Source organism: Misgurnus anguillicaudatus, chromosome 11 (genome assembly GCF_027580225.2).
Source record: "Misgurnus anguillicaudatus chromosome 11, ASM2758022v2, whole genome shotgun sequence".
Lineage (NCBI taxonomy): Eukaryota > Metazoa > Chordata > Actinopteri > Cypriniformes > Cobitidae > Misgurnus > Misgurnus anguillicaudatus.
The window spans coordinates 15,335,056-15,350,299 of record NC_073347.2 but is presented as its reverse complement, the minus strand read 5'-3'; the positions used below and the strand labels follow the sequence as shown (position 1 = coordinate 15,350,299).

At 39.1% G+C, this 15,244-nt stretch overlaps 1 protein-coding gene across 1 annotated transcript; it reads right to left on the bottom strand.

Moving 5' to 3' along the window:
* Positions 1–178: 178 nt before the first annotated feature.
* Positions 179–11,172, bottom strand: pprc1 (PPARG related coactivator 1). Its single transcript, XM_073873122.1, has 14 exons — positions 11,016–11,172; positions 8,835–8,972; positions 8,563–8,714; positions 8,361–8,433; positions 6,380–8,240; positions 6,240–6,293; positions 3,860–3,920; positions 3,429–3,496; positions 2,669–3,326; positions 2,385–2,579; positions 2,198–2,273; positions 1,967–2,088; positions 1,704–1,855; positions 179–641 (listed from the first exon to the last, which is right to left on the bottom strand). The coding sequence occupies exons 1-14, from the start codon at positions 11,094–11,096 to the stop codon at positions 541–543; spliced, it is 3,792 nt and encodes a 1,263-aa protein (XP_073729223.1). The 5' UTR covers positions 11,097–11,172; the 3' UTR covers positions 179–540.
* Between the last annotated feature and the right edge of the window lie 4,072 nt (positions 11,173–15,244).

Sequence of the window (15,244 nt, the reverse complement as noted above, 5' to 3'; positions counted from 1 at the left end):
ATTAATCTTATATTTTATTTCAACCTGCATAATTTACATCTACAGATGTAACCCCAAAACACCACTTAACTCAATACAATTGGCCATTTAAACATTTCCTGTACATGTATATATCTTCGCGATGGTCTTGCTTCAGGGAAGATGCACATTTTGAAATAACAAAAAAGACACACAAGAATCAATTTTCCACTTTATTGGGGTTGAAATACATTTTCATTTTCCCCAACATAATGTCATTCAGTTTGTTATTAAAATGCACCTAACATCTTGCAAGTTAGATTAAACATTTAAATAAATTTCACCCTTTAAAAAAATGATTTTTCTATTCCACTGTTATATTTCATTCTTTTTTTTCACTTTTTATTTTTCTTACAAATCTTCACTTCAATAGAAGGTGTAAACTTGCAGAAGCAACACAAAAAGAAAAACAAAACAAACCAAAACAAACAAAAACATTAATTTGGGAGGCAACACTGTATGTGTGGGGCAGCATTTTTGCTGTGAGGTAATAGGTTGTCTCTCCTGTGGCTTGACTAATTGTTACCTCTTTAGATTCTTCTGAGCTTGTTTGAGTAAAGTGTCAAAGTCTAGTGCATCAAATTTTCCCTTTGAAGGCATTGGCTCATACTCCCGGTTTGAATCTGAAAAGATTGAAAAGCAATTGTAGCATTTGGAGGGTTTTAGCAAGAGCAAAATTAGGGTCCTGAGATTTTGAAAATTAGAGGAATAGTTCACGCCAAACTTAGCCCATAAGTGCGTTAATGCTATTCTAGGTATATATAATGTCCTTTCTTCAACCGAACACATTTATAAATTAATACATTTGGCAGATGCTTTTATCCAATGCTCTAAATACTAAGCTACCATTACTAACATTATAGTTATTAAAGGGACACTCCACGTTTTTTGAAAATATGCTAATTTTTCAGGTCCCCTAGAGTTAAACACTTGCTTTGTGCCACTTTCAATCCATTCAGCCGATCCCCGGATCCGGCGCCACCACCCCCAGCACAGCCCAGCACAATCCATTGAATCTGATTAGACCATTAGCATCGTGCTAAAAAATAACCAAAGAGCTGCAATATTTCTCCTATTAAACTTGACTCTTCAGTAGTTAAATTGTGTACTAAGACCGACAGAAAATACAAAGTTGCGAATTTCTAGGCAGATACAGCCAGGAACTACACTCTCATTCTGGCGCAACAATCAAGGACTTTGCTGCTGTAACATGGCTGCAGCAGGCGTAGTGATATTACACACAGCCCGAAAATAGTCCCCTGCCATTAAAAATTACTAAGGGGACTATTTTCGGCTGCTGCGTAATGTCCTTGATTATTACACCAGAATGAGAGTACAGTTTCTAGCCATATCTACCTAGAAAATAGCAACTTTTTCGTCGATCTTAGGACACGATGTAACTGCAGAAGAGTCAATGTTTTAAATAGGAAAAACATTGCAACTCTTTGGTTATTCTTCAGCGCGATGCCAATGGTCCAATCAGATTGGATTGTGCCAAGCTATGCTAAAAGTGCCAGCGCCAGACCCGGAGATCAGCCGAATGGATTACAAAAAGGCAAAAATCAACTGTTTAACTCTAGGGGAGCTGGAAAAAGAGCATACCTTCAAAAACAAAGTGGAGTATCCTTTAAAAAAAATAATGGGTGAACATTCCTTTAAAGGAAAACATAAGTGATTAAGCTTACCAAGATCAGCATAACTGGTCTTGCAAAATTGCCTCCTGCCTCCGAAGCACAGGTCAAATGGAAGTTCATTCGGCTCCCTCAGTCTGCTTCCATTCTCAATAGCATCAAATGCATTTTTTGTGTTGTAATATGTAATAAATCCATAGTTGTCACTGAAATAGAAAACAGATATTTTAAAGTTTTGTTGTTTATGGGAAACAAAATCCACCTACTTTACAAATGTTATACAGTTCAGAGTAAAAGGTCATGAATTGCAAGCATACCCATTTTCTCTAAAGTGCACAGTGCAGTCCTCAATCTCTCCAAAAAATGAGAAGCGTTCCTTCAGCTCCTTACGAGTCATGTTTCCACTGATACGTCCAACATAAACTATTCTCCTTTCCTCCTAAATATCACAAAAGTATTGCTTTATCTCACTTTATAATACACCACAGTGAAATTGGGATAGTGAAAAAAGAAAGCCTTATTGACAATTCCTTGATTTAAATACTCACAATTGCTTTTTCCTTGCGTCTCCTTGAATCTTCACTGTGACTTCGTGAATAGCGGCATCCAGACCTTTGATTAGGGCTGTCAAGAAACACAAAACAAATAAGTACACAAATCACAGTACAGTTGCGACTAATGCTGTACATCAGTACTGCATCATCCGAAAGAAAAAAAAAAAAAAGTAATTCTCACCTTCTATTACTTCTCCAATGCCGACGTCCATGTAAATCAGAAGAGCGGGATCTAGATCGTGAACGGCTTCGGCTCCAAGATCCAGAGCGTGAACTTGAGTAGGAATAGCGACGCCGGCGGGGTGGGGAATAAGACCTGGAGCTGGATCGGGAACAAGAGCGTGACGACGAGCTAGACCTGCTGCTAGATCTGTATCTGTAATATAAAATACACATGTGTGAGACATGCATACAAACAAATCAGCAACTTAAATAAAAAACATGACAACAAACATCAGCACTAACCTTTTCCTGGGTGGTGATCGTGATCTGGAGGAGGATGCAGAGCTGGATTGAGAGCTACTAGAGGATCGAGCTCTGTATCTTCGTCTCGAGCGTCCTCTCTTCTGCTGGCATTGCCTGGAGGACGACTCCGAGTAGCTCAGAGATATTGTCTGGTTGCCTTTTGCTTCAGTCAGTAGAGAGCTTTCACAGTCAGGCCTGTTTGGAGAAGCATCTGGAGTCTCCAAAACAGAGCTCTTTAATGCATCTCTCTTATCTACAGAAGACTGACTGAGGCTGGGATTTTTGGGGGGTTCCTCTGTAACTGATGGTGTCTTGGGGATGCTGTGCTGGGGTACCTTGTTGGAGGACAGCTCAACAGTCTTGATGATAATGCTAGGTTGCTGCTTGACATTCCACCGATTACCAACTTCATTTTGCTGGGGTTCCTTTGGAGGCAGGCAGTAATCGTGGTCGAGGGAGAAAGGCTGAATTTGCCCAGTGGTAGTAGTGGTCGGAGGTTTACTTCGCAGTTTATTTGATGGTAGTGGTCTCGGCTCTATTTGAATAACTTTATTAGGAGTTGTTTTAGTTATATCTAACTTTCGGGTTTTCTCCAAAAGTGCTACTGGTGCAACAGGCTTCCACATCTGGTGTGGGGGTGTGGCTGGTGGTGTAAGGCCTATGAGATGGGATAGAAACAGTTTACATTCAGTATTAATTCATGAACAGTGTAACAAACTGTCACTTGTCAGCTTTTCTTAAAAAAAAAGTAAAAAATTACCTGCTGTGCTGCCCAGGTCATGATTTTTAGTTTTTTCCAGTGCCTTAGTCTTCACTTGCGGCTCAAAACTAAAATTCACAACATCAACAATAAGTACCATGAAAAAGCAATTTTCACAATTAATTTAGCTTTTAACCATTTAACTTACAAGCTCCACTATTTCGTAGACCATTACTGCCTACGGCATCTTTACATTAAAGACATTTTATTTACTTAAAACCAAAGCCTACAACTAACACACTAGTATTTCACTAGCAAATCTAGCCACTCATCCACATCCACATTATGAAGCCATGATGGAAGACTCATGTTTCGGTAGGTCTTGGTGATGTGGCATGCAACCACACACGCAAACACAGAGTTTGGTGCGAGAGCAGCACAAGGGCTGTAGGGTAACTCCATCAATCTGTCTTTAACCCTTTGATACTCACCTGGAGTTTCCTACAGCGGCTGCTCTACCACAGACCTCCGCAACGCTCTGCTCTTCTTTGGCTGGAAAGGAAAAGTAAGAGTTGTGAATATTATAGTAGGACATGAGTTAGGGCCTTCAACTAATTTAAAGGACAAAACAAACAGTATATCTTGTGATAGCACTGAACTTGCCCACTTAACAGATGAGAAACAGCAGACTAAAGATAATTGCAAGTTCACAAAATTGGCTTCCAGCTCCATAGGCCTGCATATCCTCAGACAAAGACGGCAAACTGGCTTTAAAATGGTTTTGTTAACACGGCAGAATTCCAGCAGTTCAATGAGCATAAGCACATAGCAGCTGTTTCCATTTATGTCACACCCCTTATTTGAAGAAACAGGCCAGGTCCTCTCTTTAGGGCCATCACACCTTGTTTTTTTTTAAATAAATACAGACCAACAGACTGAAACGTCACTTTCTTAACCCCATTTTTTCCCACATAATTTTTGTAACAATAGGGCTCTATGTAACTGAATAATGTATTGTTATCACATTCAGAAATTCACATTCAGAGGTGCCATTATAAAAAGAAATAAAAAAACCTGACTCATTTTAGCGCTTTAGACTATTGACATTTCTTGTCATATGTGGCTTCTGGCTCAACTAAATCAAGCTAAATTGTGAAATCTGTACTCCTTATCTCAGCTTGACCTGGCACATTTTCCTTCATTCCTGGAATGCCAACTTTTTGCGAAATCAAAATGTTGAAAAGACATTGGTGTTGCTTAAAGACTAATGCTGTTACGTCCTTAAAAGATGGCAATACAAGTGTGCCTTTACTAAGAGGGCATGCGTTTCAGTTACCTTCAAAAAAGCTCTGCTGTAGATGTAAAGGCTAACTTATACTTTTGTGATGGTTGTACCCCATACCCCAAATGCGAATAAAGCGTCTGGCACTAATTATTTCAATGTTAAGTTAACGTAAAGATGCGTCTCACGTCGCAAATTACGCAAATTGAGGGTTGCTGCGAAAAAACGCGAGTTGAAAAATCAGAACTTTGGCAGAAAATCGTGCCACGTTAACCAATCAGGAGCTTGCTCTAGTAGTGAAGTGATTACAGAAAGCGAGCGGAGTCGCAGAAGCCCCTCCATGACGCGGATTTCCATGTGAATGTCTCAAATGACTAGAATTTCACATGCGAATGAAGAGAGTAAACTCAAAATGTTCAAGTGTCTTTGCCGCCTCTACCGCGTTCAGCAGCATTACCCCGGATTTCCACCGACTGCGGATCCGCTGCGGAACGGTGGAGTCAAACGGTTTCCATTCAAGTCAATGTGTGCATTTCCACTGACTGCGTTCTGAATCCGTCACAGCTCCGGCCATCTGCAGCCCTCCAGAATAAATACGCAGAGCTTCTATTTTTGCCGCATACCGGACAGCTCCGCAGGGCGGAGCCATGACTATCGCGCTATCATACCTGAATTCGTGAGATCTTGTGTTGTGATCTGGGCTGGTCCAGCAAAACGTCATAATTTAACCTCATAATGGGCGGAGACAGAACTAAATATCGCGCGATCATTACGTGAATTTGCCAGACCTCATGGGTCCTCGTCACTTCAGCATGCAGCCGCTCTGCAACAAATATGGAACTGGTGGGTATTGGTGGACGCGGAGTGCAGAGCTATAACGCAGCGGAGCCGATCTGCAGCCGCTCTGCAGTTGGTGGAAATCCGGGTTAGATGCATCGGGATGCAGATGTGTTACAAATGTAAAAAACAAGATTTTAAAAAGTTATTTTACAAAAATAATATGGCGTTATCCGAACCAAAAGGAGAAAGTCAACTGCAGGAACAGTGCAGCACAGTTTAAAGTGCACGCCGCGCACGCACCTACAGTGGAGCTTTCACAAGTAGTACACTAGCTTGCATTTGCCCAAACTGAAATATAAACAAAAATACATTTTGGGATTGTCTTCCTCTGCCCTTTCCTGTTCAGTGAATGGCAGAGAGAAACAGCGCCTTTAAATCACTGTACCGCATCTGATTGGTAAATCAATGAGTGCAAAGAGCATTTCCCAAACTGACTGTTTAAACATGAGAACATGAACACACTTCTCTAAATATATATGATAGTGGCATCTGTATAAATTTCTTTGCTAAATTTTGAAAAATGTTTGTAAAGCAGCAGATCTGGAGCGCCATTGACTTGAAAAAAATACTATGGAAGTGAGTGGTGCACCAGTTCTGTTTGGTAACAACCATTTTTCAAAACATTATCATTTTTGTGTTCAGCAGAACAAAGAAACTCATACATGTGTGTATCCCTTAAGTATAAACATTAAAATGCTTTAATGCAATTTCCAAAGTGTAAAAAAACACTTTGACATTATATCACTTACACTGAGACTCCTCAAACTGCTCCAGGAGGCTTGTAAGATCAGAAGCTTCGATACCTGTTAAAAAGGGAAATAAAGAAATCAGTCTATGTAGTACATTAATATAATCCTACTTGCAAACTACCTTACACTACAGTACTCACCAATTTCACTTGTGAATGACTCAATCAACTCATCTGTGTTCTTTGGTTTGGGGACCCCAGAAGATGCCATCCTCATCTGCTCGGCCAGTTCAACAACTCTGGCCTGAACTTGAGCGGAGATAAAAGGCTGGGCAGCTATTGGTGAAACCCGAGGCTGTGTGGTCAGCTTTTTCAAGTTAGATAAAGTGTTTTTGCCTTGATCAGATGCAGAGGCCAAAACAGCCTGCTTAGTTTCTTTCTTTACAGGCACAGCAGCATTATGAGATGGAGACTTTGAGCTCTGTACTTGTGTAGTTGAAGAGCTTTTAATTACTGCCTGGGGCTTTAAGGATTCTGAAAGTTTAGATGGAGCCACCGGCATTTCTTCAACCACACGATCAGCACAAGGTTTCCTATTTAAACATTCTTTAAGACTAGGTGAGTTGAGACTGCGAGAGTCTCCAGGTATAGTTGGCAGTGACGTTGTCCTTTCGGGAGCCACCTGCCTTATAGGATTAGAGGTCTCAGTTTGAATAGTGTTCGGAGGAGCACCGATGGGTTTCTGAGGTGAGTTTAATGAAGACGGCTGAACTGCTGGGAGTGAAGCATCACTAGGTACTTTCTGGGGTGAGGTGGATGGAGACGGTTGGGGAGGAGCTGATGTACAAGACGTTGGATGGGCTAGTTTAGAAGGCACAGGTTTCTTAGAGGAAGCTAGCATTGATGCTGGAGGGATGAGCAAGGCTTCAGGTGTCGGGGGAGCAGCTGGGCCTCTTGGATGCCAAGCAGGCATTATTTCAGGACCAAGATCTTTTTTAAACGGAGTAAACTGGGTTTTGCGTGGATCTTTGAGGTTAGACTCAGGAAGGCAGGGTATAGGCGGAAGCTCCTTGGGTGCTTCGGGCAACGTGGGCCATTTAGTGCTGTAATCTTCATTCTTGTTTATCGGGTCTGGTTTCTTCTGCTGTCTGAGGAGACGGTACTGCTGTAAACTGAGAGGTTTGGGTTTAATTTCATTATTTTGACAAACAGCAGGTTGCTCGCTAGCGGGTTCCTGTTTTGAAGATGGTTCTGCGTCTGTGGACTCTTCAACTGGCATAGGTTTGTCCTCTGGCTTTGACTCAGTGATTCCTTTATCAGCTTGACAGGTCATGGTGTCCTCTTTTCCAACCTGTGGCTCAGGGGCCATTGACCCTGTTGAATGTTCAGGTGTAGGACTGCCAGGATCTGCTGATAAACACGCAGCAGAAGTTGTCACATTCTTAATTTTTTGTCCTTCCTGTTGTTTCTCCTCTTTAACTTTAGTGGACGAGCTTTTTGTAACCCTCTGTTTAACTAAAGTAGCTTCAATCTTTTCCTTTTTCTTCTTCTTTCTCGAGTTGCATTTGTCAGATGATTTATTTTTATGTGATTTCACAACCACTTTCTCCTCTTCCTTTGCAGATACTTCAGAAACTGCTTGGTCTTCTTTAGGCTTTGGTTCTGGCTCATCCGTGCTCTTCACTGGGACTCTCTGCTCCCCTTCTGCCGAGTTTGTGCAAGGAGGTAGAGGGAGTCTGAGATCTGGGATTGCCAGGATGGGCTCACCATGCTCTCCTTGATCAACCACTTCAAGTACGATGCCCCCCTCAGGCAAAAGATGCTCCTGTCCTTCTTCACCTTCCATACATAACGTCATGCAGTAAGGGTGCATTTGTTTCACTAAATCTCCAAGAGTTACAGACATGCCATCTCCATCTTGCTCTAATGACACAGGTAGGCACCAATCAAATCCATCCAGTAACGGTAAATCAATATTGCCTATGGGTGATGGAAAACTATCTCCATCTTCTTCTTCTCCCTCACTGTTCTGTTGGGAAGCTCTCTGGATTCGTGGCAGAGTCTAGCAAACAAAAGATAAATTATTTTTTTCTTAAATCATGACTTTAATTCAAATGTTATGCATTTAGCTTTCCACCAAAACTGTAATGACTTTTTTGTGATTCATTTAGAGCTCAGATACCTTTCCAGGAAATGGTCTTGTGTGAATTAAGGATTCTTTTTCAAGGGAAGGTCGTGACAGGAACTTCTTCATCTAGCATGAATGAATTAAAAAGAAAATGTCAGTATTTTTAAAAACATCACACAGTTGTTTTACCAATAATTGCACAAAAACTTTCCAATGCATTCCTGACATGTTCAGACAGGTTAAGAGTAGACTCATCGGTAAGTGATCCTGACCCTTCTGTCCCGAGAACAGGTCTGAATCCGGTAGAGTGTCAAAAGGGGACAAATTGTCATCATCGACATTATCAAGTATCTCAGTAAGTGCTGTAAGTAGTGTCACTTCACTTTCCTCATCAATATTACTTTTTACCTGAAAACAGAGGAAAGATTTTTATCATTAACGGACACAAAGCAAGTCATTGCAAGTGACACAAATGCCATTGCAATACATGCCCAAATAATTTGACAACTATACGGATGTTTTATTTACTTCTCCAGTGGGGTTGTCCTCAAAAATGGACAGAATTGAAGGATCAAGGCAGCCATGTACAGCGTCCAGAGCATCTGCATCGTTCAGGCTGTGATACTCCAGACAGCTGGCAGAGAAACTCTCCTGAAGCAGATCAGCCTACAAGAAAGGAAAACAAGTTCAGTTTCATGTAAACCTCTAGCAAGACAGTTTTGTATAAACAGTTTAACTAAAATGCTCATATGCACACTCATAAGACAAATATTAGCAGAACTTCAATTAATGTTTGCTGTAACTCATGCATACAGTTAGGGCTGTCAAAAGATTAATCACATTACAAAATAAAAGTTTGTGTTTTCATAGTGTGTGTGTGTGTATTGTGAGCATGTATAATATAAAAAACAATATCTATTTATCTATCTATCTATCTATCTATCCATCTATCTATCTATCTATCTATAAACACACGTTAATGTTTCTTAAATACACACATGCATGCATGTGTGTGTATTTATATATACAAAATTACACACAATGCAGTAATGCACATACATTTTATGCAAACATTTTTTTTTTGAATGCAATTAATCTTTTGACAGCCCTACATACAGTAATAAAAACATAAAGCTATTGTATAAACTAAAACGCAACACAGCAAAATGAAAAATAGTTGCTACTGCTACTCAACAGTGCCCAACAAAGCTTGGCTTAAATTAAAGGGTGGGGCTAATCTTTAAATGATGGTCTACTTAAGAGAATAATACTGCTGATAATGTAATGGATTTTAAGTGAAATCCTGATGATCATTTAGACCGCCTACGTAATCATCATTTTAAATATTACTCATTACTTTCAAAACAACACCAAAGTTACCAAACGCACCAGTTTTAGCCACACCTAAATTTGCAACAAATCATTTCAAATAAACGTTCAAATATTGAAGTGTGTTCAAACATCTTAACGTGTTGTGAAACCGTTTAAATGCACAGAAAGCTTAGATTAATTGTAGCTACCACCACGTGTTGTGCATTTCACGTCATCCTGCCGCAGTGCATTACTGGGCAAAGCGCACACCGATTCAAAACACGCCTTATAATAAGAGTTCACATGGCCATTATCGTTTTAACAAAGATATCTACAGGCCAGTTTGATGATAGTTACACATAATATAAACAAGCACTAAATGAGAGTGCGGTTACTAATAATAGTGAGTCCAAAAATATAGTTATTTCCCAACCGGCCCAGCACGACTGACCAACGCATACCTGCACCACGTGTTGGACAGCGAGGCAAAGCATCCCGCACTGAACGTTATTATAAAAGTCTTTATTATGCAATATAAAGATTATGCTTAACACGAAACTAAATGTTATTATACACAATTTTATTTCGTAGCATTATGCTATTACATAACACACATTAGCGATTCGCTACAGATGATATCAACTGAATGAGTGGCTATGATCTGTCACTACAGTTATATTAAATAAAAATACTAAAATATTTGCCATTTATGATTCAGGTATACAAATAAAACCTACGACCACGCGTGACAACAAAAATTGTTAGCATCTGCATTCTTAATGTGCACCACGTGGGTGTGGGTTACGAATGTTAAAAATCCATTTACACATATATATACACAATATCAGGAAATATTACTTACATAAAATAAACCACATTAAAGAGTTATTAATAAACAGTATCAAAATACAGAAATATTTAAGTGGCCTAACTGTATACAACCTGACACATGACACCAGTCACATTTTACCATGTTTGTTTATCATCATATTAAATTAAATGGAAACAATTCATAGATTTCTAAAATGTAAAAAGTAAAAAAATAAAGTAAAATTTGAATCACTGCTGGCCTAAACGCATGTTTTTATGCGTGAAGAAGTAACTTATGACAACATCAGCTAACAAGACACATCTTATGCACCAAAAGCCTGACAAGCGACTTGTTACAACTATGTAAAACACATAATACCTAAAAAGTTATAGTCAGTTTCCCAGTGACCATTTAATGCATTAGACCGCATGTGGCAAAAAGAACTGCAATAGTCATACCATTACAATCCACGTGTCACAAACTCATGCACGTCTTCATATTTACGCAGAATATTCGACACAGTGATCAATGTCATCATTTACATTTTGCTGTGACACTAGTAAATAAATAGTTTGTGTAATTCTTACCTCATCAAAACTCATCGTTGAAAATATTTGAGTATTGCAGGCTGTTAACATCTCCTCGCCTGTTCCCCACCGCGCCGCCATCTTACAACTCTGTAAAAAGTGAATCAACTGCGGGCGCAGCACCCGGCTTTCAGACACGTGGTATTTGCGTTCCCGGCAACTGAGCGGGAGTGTAGCCCAACCCCCTGAGCTTACGTCACTTGACGTAATGCACATTTCTTTGCAAACGTTATACTTTTTCTAACACAAAAAAAAAAAAAAAATAATAATACTTTTTCTAACACACGTATATAGTTATGCCTCACGATGAATATCTGAGCACAAAAGGCTAATGAGATTTTAAACTCTTTTTTAAACTCTTAATTTTGTTTGTGCAAGTACTGCACAATTCCTCTTGGGAAATCAAGGATTTCATTTCTCACTTGTTTTATTTGTCTTAAAGATAATTCGTCTGAAGCAGTGAAACGAGACATTGTCATGATGCGCCTTGCTCAGGTAAGTTCGAGCAAGTAAATACATGCACAAAATGTAAAACCCACTTCACCTACTGTAATCCCAGTAACTGTAACATTGACAATAATTTTACTTTACGCACAGATGATTGTGTAACTGTATCGGCTTAATTATATTCACTGAATTTACACGGTTGTAGCCAGCAGATTTCCTCAGTGTGCAGTGTTTCCAGTGCTTCCAGTAATTGTTGTAGTTGATTCAAAGTTTCAGCAAGAGCAATACTTTTCTTAGTTTAAATTGGATATTTAACAAGACTTTCTTAAGATGTCAAATAAATCTTTGGTGTCCCCAGATTATCTATTTGAAGTTTTGGCTTAAAATACCATATAGTCGATAATTTATTATAGCATGTTAAAATTGCCACTTTGTAGGTGTGAGCAAAAATGTGCCATTTGGGGTGTGTTCTTTTAAATGCAAATTAGCTGATCTCTGCACTAAATGGCATTGCTTTGGTTGTGCAGATTAAGGGGCGGTATTATCTCTTTCTGCACTTACAAAAATGTAACCATGGTTTTACAGTTAAAAAAAACATGGTTACTACAATTTTCCACCAAAAACATGGTTAATTTTTGTAAGCAAATTTTCTAGGTTGGTAAGCACTGGGGACTTATTTATTATTATTATTATTATTATTATAGCATAGGTTATTTTATGATATGTCCCCTTTAATACGTTGATCAGAGTTTACAATTTACATGGAAACTTTCTATAAAAACCCATGTGCTCCAGAAATCCTTTTGATCCCCAGTTGCACCTGATAGCCACAAGAAGGCGCCATTGGATTTTAAGTAAATCTTTTCCATTAGTCAACAATTATTTCCAAAAGGGTTAGTTACTGATGACAAAATGTTTCTTCAACTATATTTTAAACCTATATAAAGTTTATTAATCTACTTCCTGCATGTATTTTCTAATTGGAAAAAAACTATAGCTATTTAACAATATTGTACACTCACAGAAATACAAGACAAGGGAAAAAAAGTATATCTATTTTTTTATCTTATAAAGGTTCTTTCATATGTTCCATTAGTAATACATGTGCAGTGTGTAACTTTTCTTTAATCCTATTCTCTTACAATTTTTACGTTTTAATATTAGGGGTGTGTTTTTGAGTGTTCAAGATGTCACATTCAGTATTTGTGACCAGCATGATCTTAAGGGTTTTGTTTGCGTAAGCAGTGTTTGTGGGTTGCTTTAACTGCTCAGCATCTTTAACCCTAACAGCTGCTGATCCTTACAATTAACATTTTCAAAAATGCCACCTCTTGCTGCGCTGTCCGCCTTGTCTTCATCTCTCTGCCTATTCCTTGCAGCTACCCAAGCCAACTGTACTGAAATCATTCATCCACTACTGCTGTTGCCATGGCAACTAGGGGGGAAATCCATTTCATCAGCCTCTTCGTCACACTCCTCTCTTTCCTCCTCTCCTCTCTTTTCTCATTCTCGCCATGCCATATTTCCTTTTATCTCTCCTTACCATCTCATTATTCTTGTTTATTCCTGTTTGTGTTATTTACTGTCAGAGGGCAGGCAGACAACTAAGGACATGACTTCATCAATAAACATAACTCAGTTACATTATCATGACATCAAATATAAACAGGATCATCATTTTTACAATAAGTTTTCCAAACTAAAACACTGCTGTTGTTCTGATTCCCCATTTATATCTTTGTGCCATGTGCTGTGAGGATAATTCACAGAGCACATTGACCAAATTAGATATTTAGCTGAATGTTTAATGATATGCAATGAAAATAGATGTGTTAGACTGTTTGGAAAAGAGCAGCTTGGGCATTCTGTTAGGTATTGCTTCCAAAGTCTTTATAGGGAAGTCGCGCCACTAGGCGGCCATGTTTGCAACGTCTCGGGCAGTTATTTTAGTCATGCAGTCCTATCTGCTCGAATGGGGAAAGACAGACATCTCTAAAATGGCATGCTAAAATCACAATTTAACAATAGATTTCTGATCAACAATTAAACTTGGCATCAACTCTACCCTAACTTTTGTTTCTTAAGCTCAAATTGCGCTACAAAAGATGGCTACTGTGCACACGGCCAGGTTAGCACCTTTAGTGACTCCCTCCCCCAGAGGATTGTCAGTGTTTATCGATAGATGATTGGTTCTTTTAACTGCAGGGCGGGACTTCGGTCATCAGAATGGCCATATTGAGCTCTAGTGATGGGCAGTTCGGCTCTTTCCATAGATTCGTCTCTTTCGGCTCAAGCTCCGGCTCTACATTAGTGATGGCAATCCGGCTCTTTTCATAGATTCGGCTCTTCTGGCTCGGCTCCCTTAGAAGAGCCGGCTCTTACGGTCCCACCCCTGCCTGCGTCTGAAGATTCGGCTCTGCTCGTTCGCTACAAAGAATCAGCTCTTACAGCCGGCTCGTTCGCGAACGACCCATCACTATTGAGCACTGCATTTCTCCCATTTATAGTAATAACAGTGCTTTATCTTTTATATCCAATATCTTTGTTGTGCCTTGTGTTTATGCAACATTTAAAGGTGCCATAGAATAAAAAAACCTGTATTTACCTAGGCATAGATGAATAATACGAGCTCTGTACACGCTAATGACATATCGTGAGCCTCAAACGCATTTGTTTCCTCATTTTTATGTAAACCTCATACACGCAAAAGACCGTTGGAAAACAGTCTCAACCAAACACAGTCACACGCCCCAACATTAAATTACATATTAATTTAATAACAATGTTGTTACAATGCAAAAAACAAAGTTGTGACTCATTAGCGCTTTATGCTAATTAATGCTATATGCTAGCGTTTAGTCTGAAGTTCTACTATTGACGTTACAGTTACATTTTGCAGGTCAAAACTGAATAAAACACAAACTTACCACTCAAAAACGTCCTTTAACAATCTCCAAACAATCGATTATTCCTCAAGATCTGTATCTTTGTCTGATACAGGCTCAAACATAAGGTCTGTTACACACACACAGCTACTAAAAAGACCTGCTCTGACAAACGGCCAATCAGAGCAGAGCTCAACATTATTATTCATGAGTCATGACCCTTTCAAATAAGGTATTAATAGAGCATTTCATTTTGAGGGCAAATCATAGGGTTGTAAATGAACATGTTAAACTGTCTCTGGATATTTTTGCACTTAATAAAGCCACATAGTTTCTATGTAGATATCAGAGAACAATTTAACATAACATTTCAATGCATTCTTTGGCACCTTTAAAGCTCACATAACACATACTGTTTCTGCATTTCTGATGTTAATCTGTATCTATGGAGTAGTATTACATCCTTTATATCTCCAAGGTCTTTAGTTTAATTAGATTTATAAAAGAAAGATTAGCTTTACCGATCCTTTCCGATAACGTACGCAAAATGAAGGAGGATTTACTACCGCGGGAGGTAGTAAACTACATGTTTGTGTCATTTATATAATATGCACGCGCCTATTTCCAACATAAGACAGAAGTCTTACTTACCGCATGCAACTCATGACCCGGTTGGGACTTTTCAATAAAATCTAGCGCATCAAACACACACGCAAAACTCCGGTGCTACCCCGGATAAATAAACTATATCCATTGTTTCCATAAGGCTGGCTTTCTTCTCCTCACATCCAAAAACACACTTCTTCTTTCGTGCCATTGTTGAGTTTTGAAATTAAACAAAGCTGTCGGGTGATGTGATGTTTGTAAGTTATCTCCCGCTGATTGATGGGTGGGCGG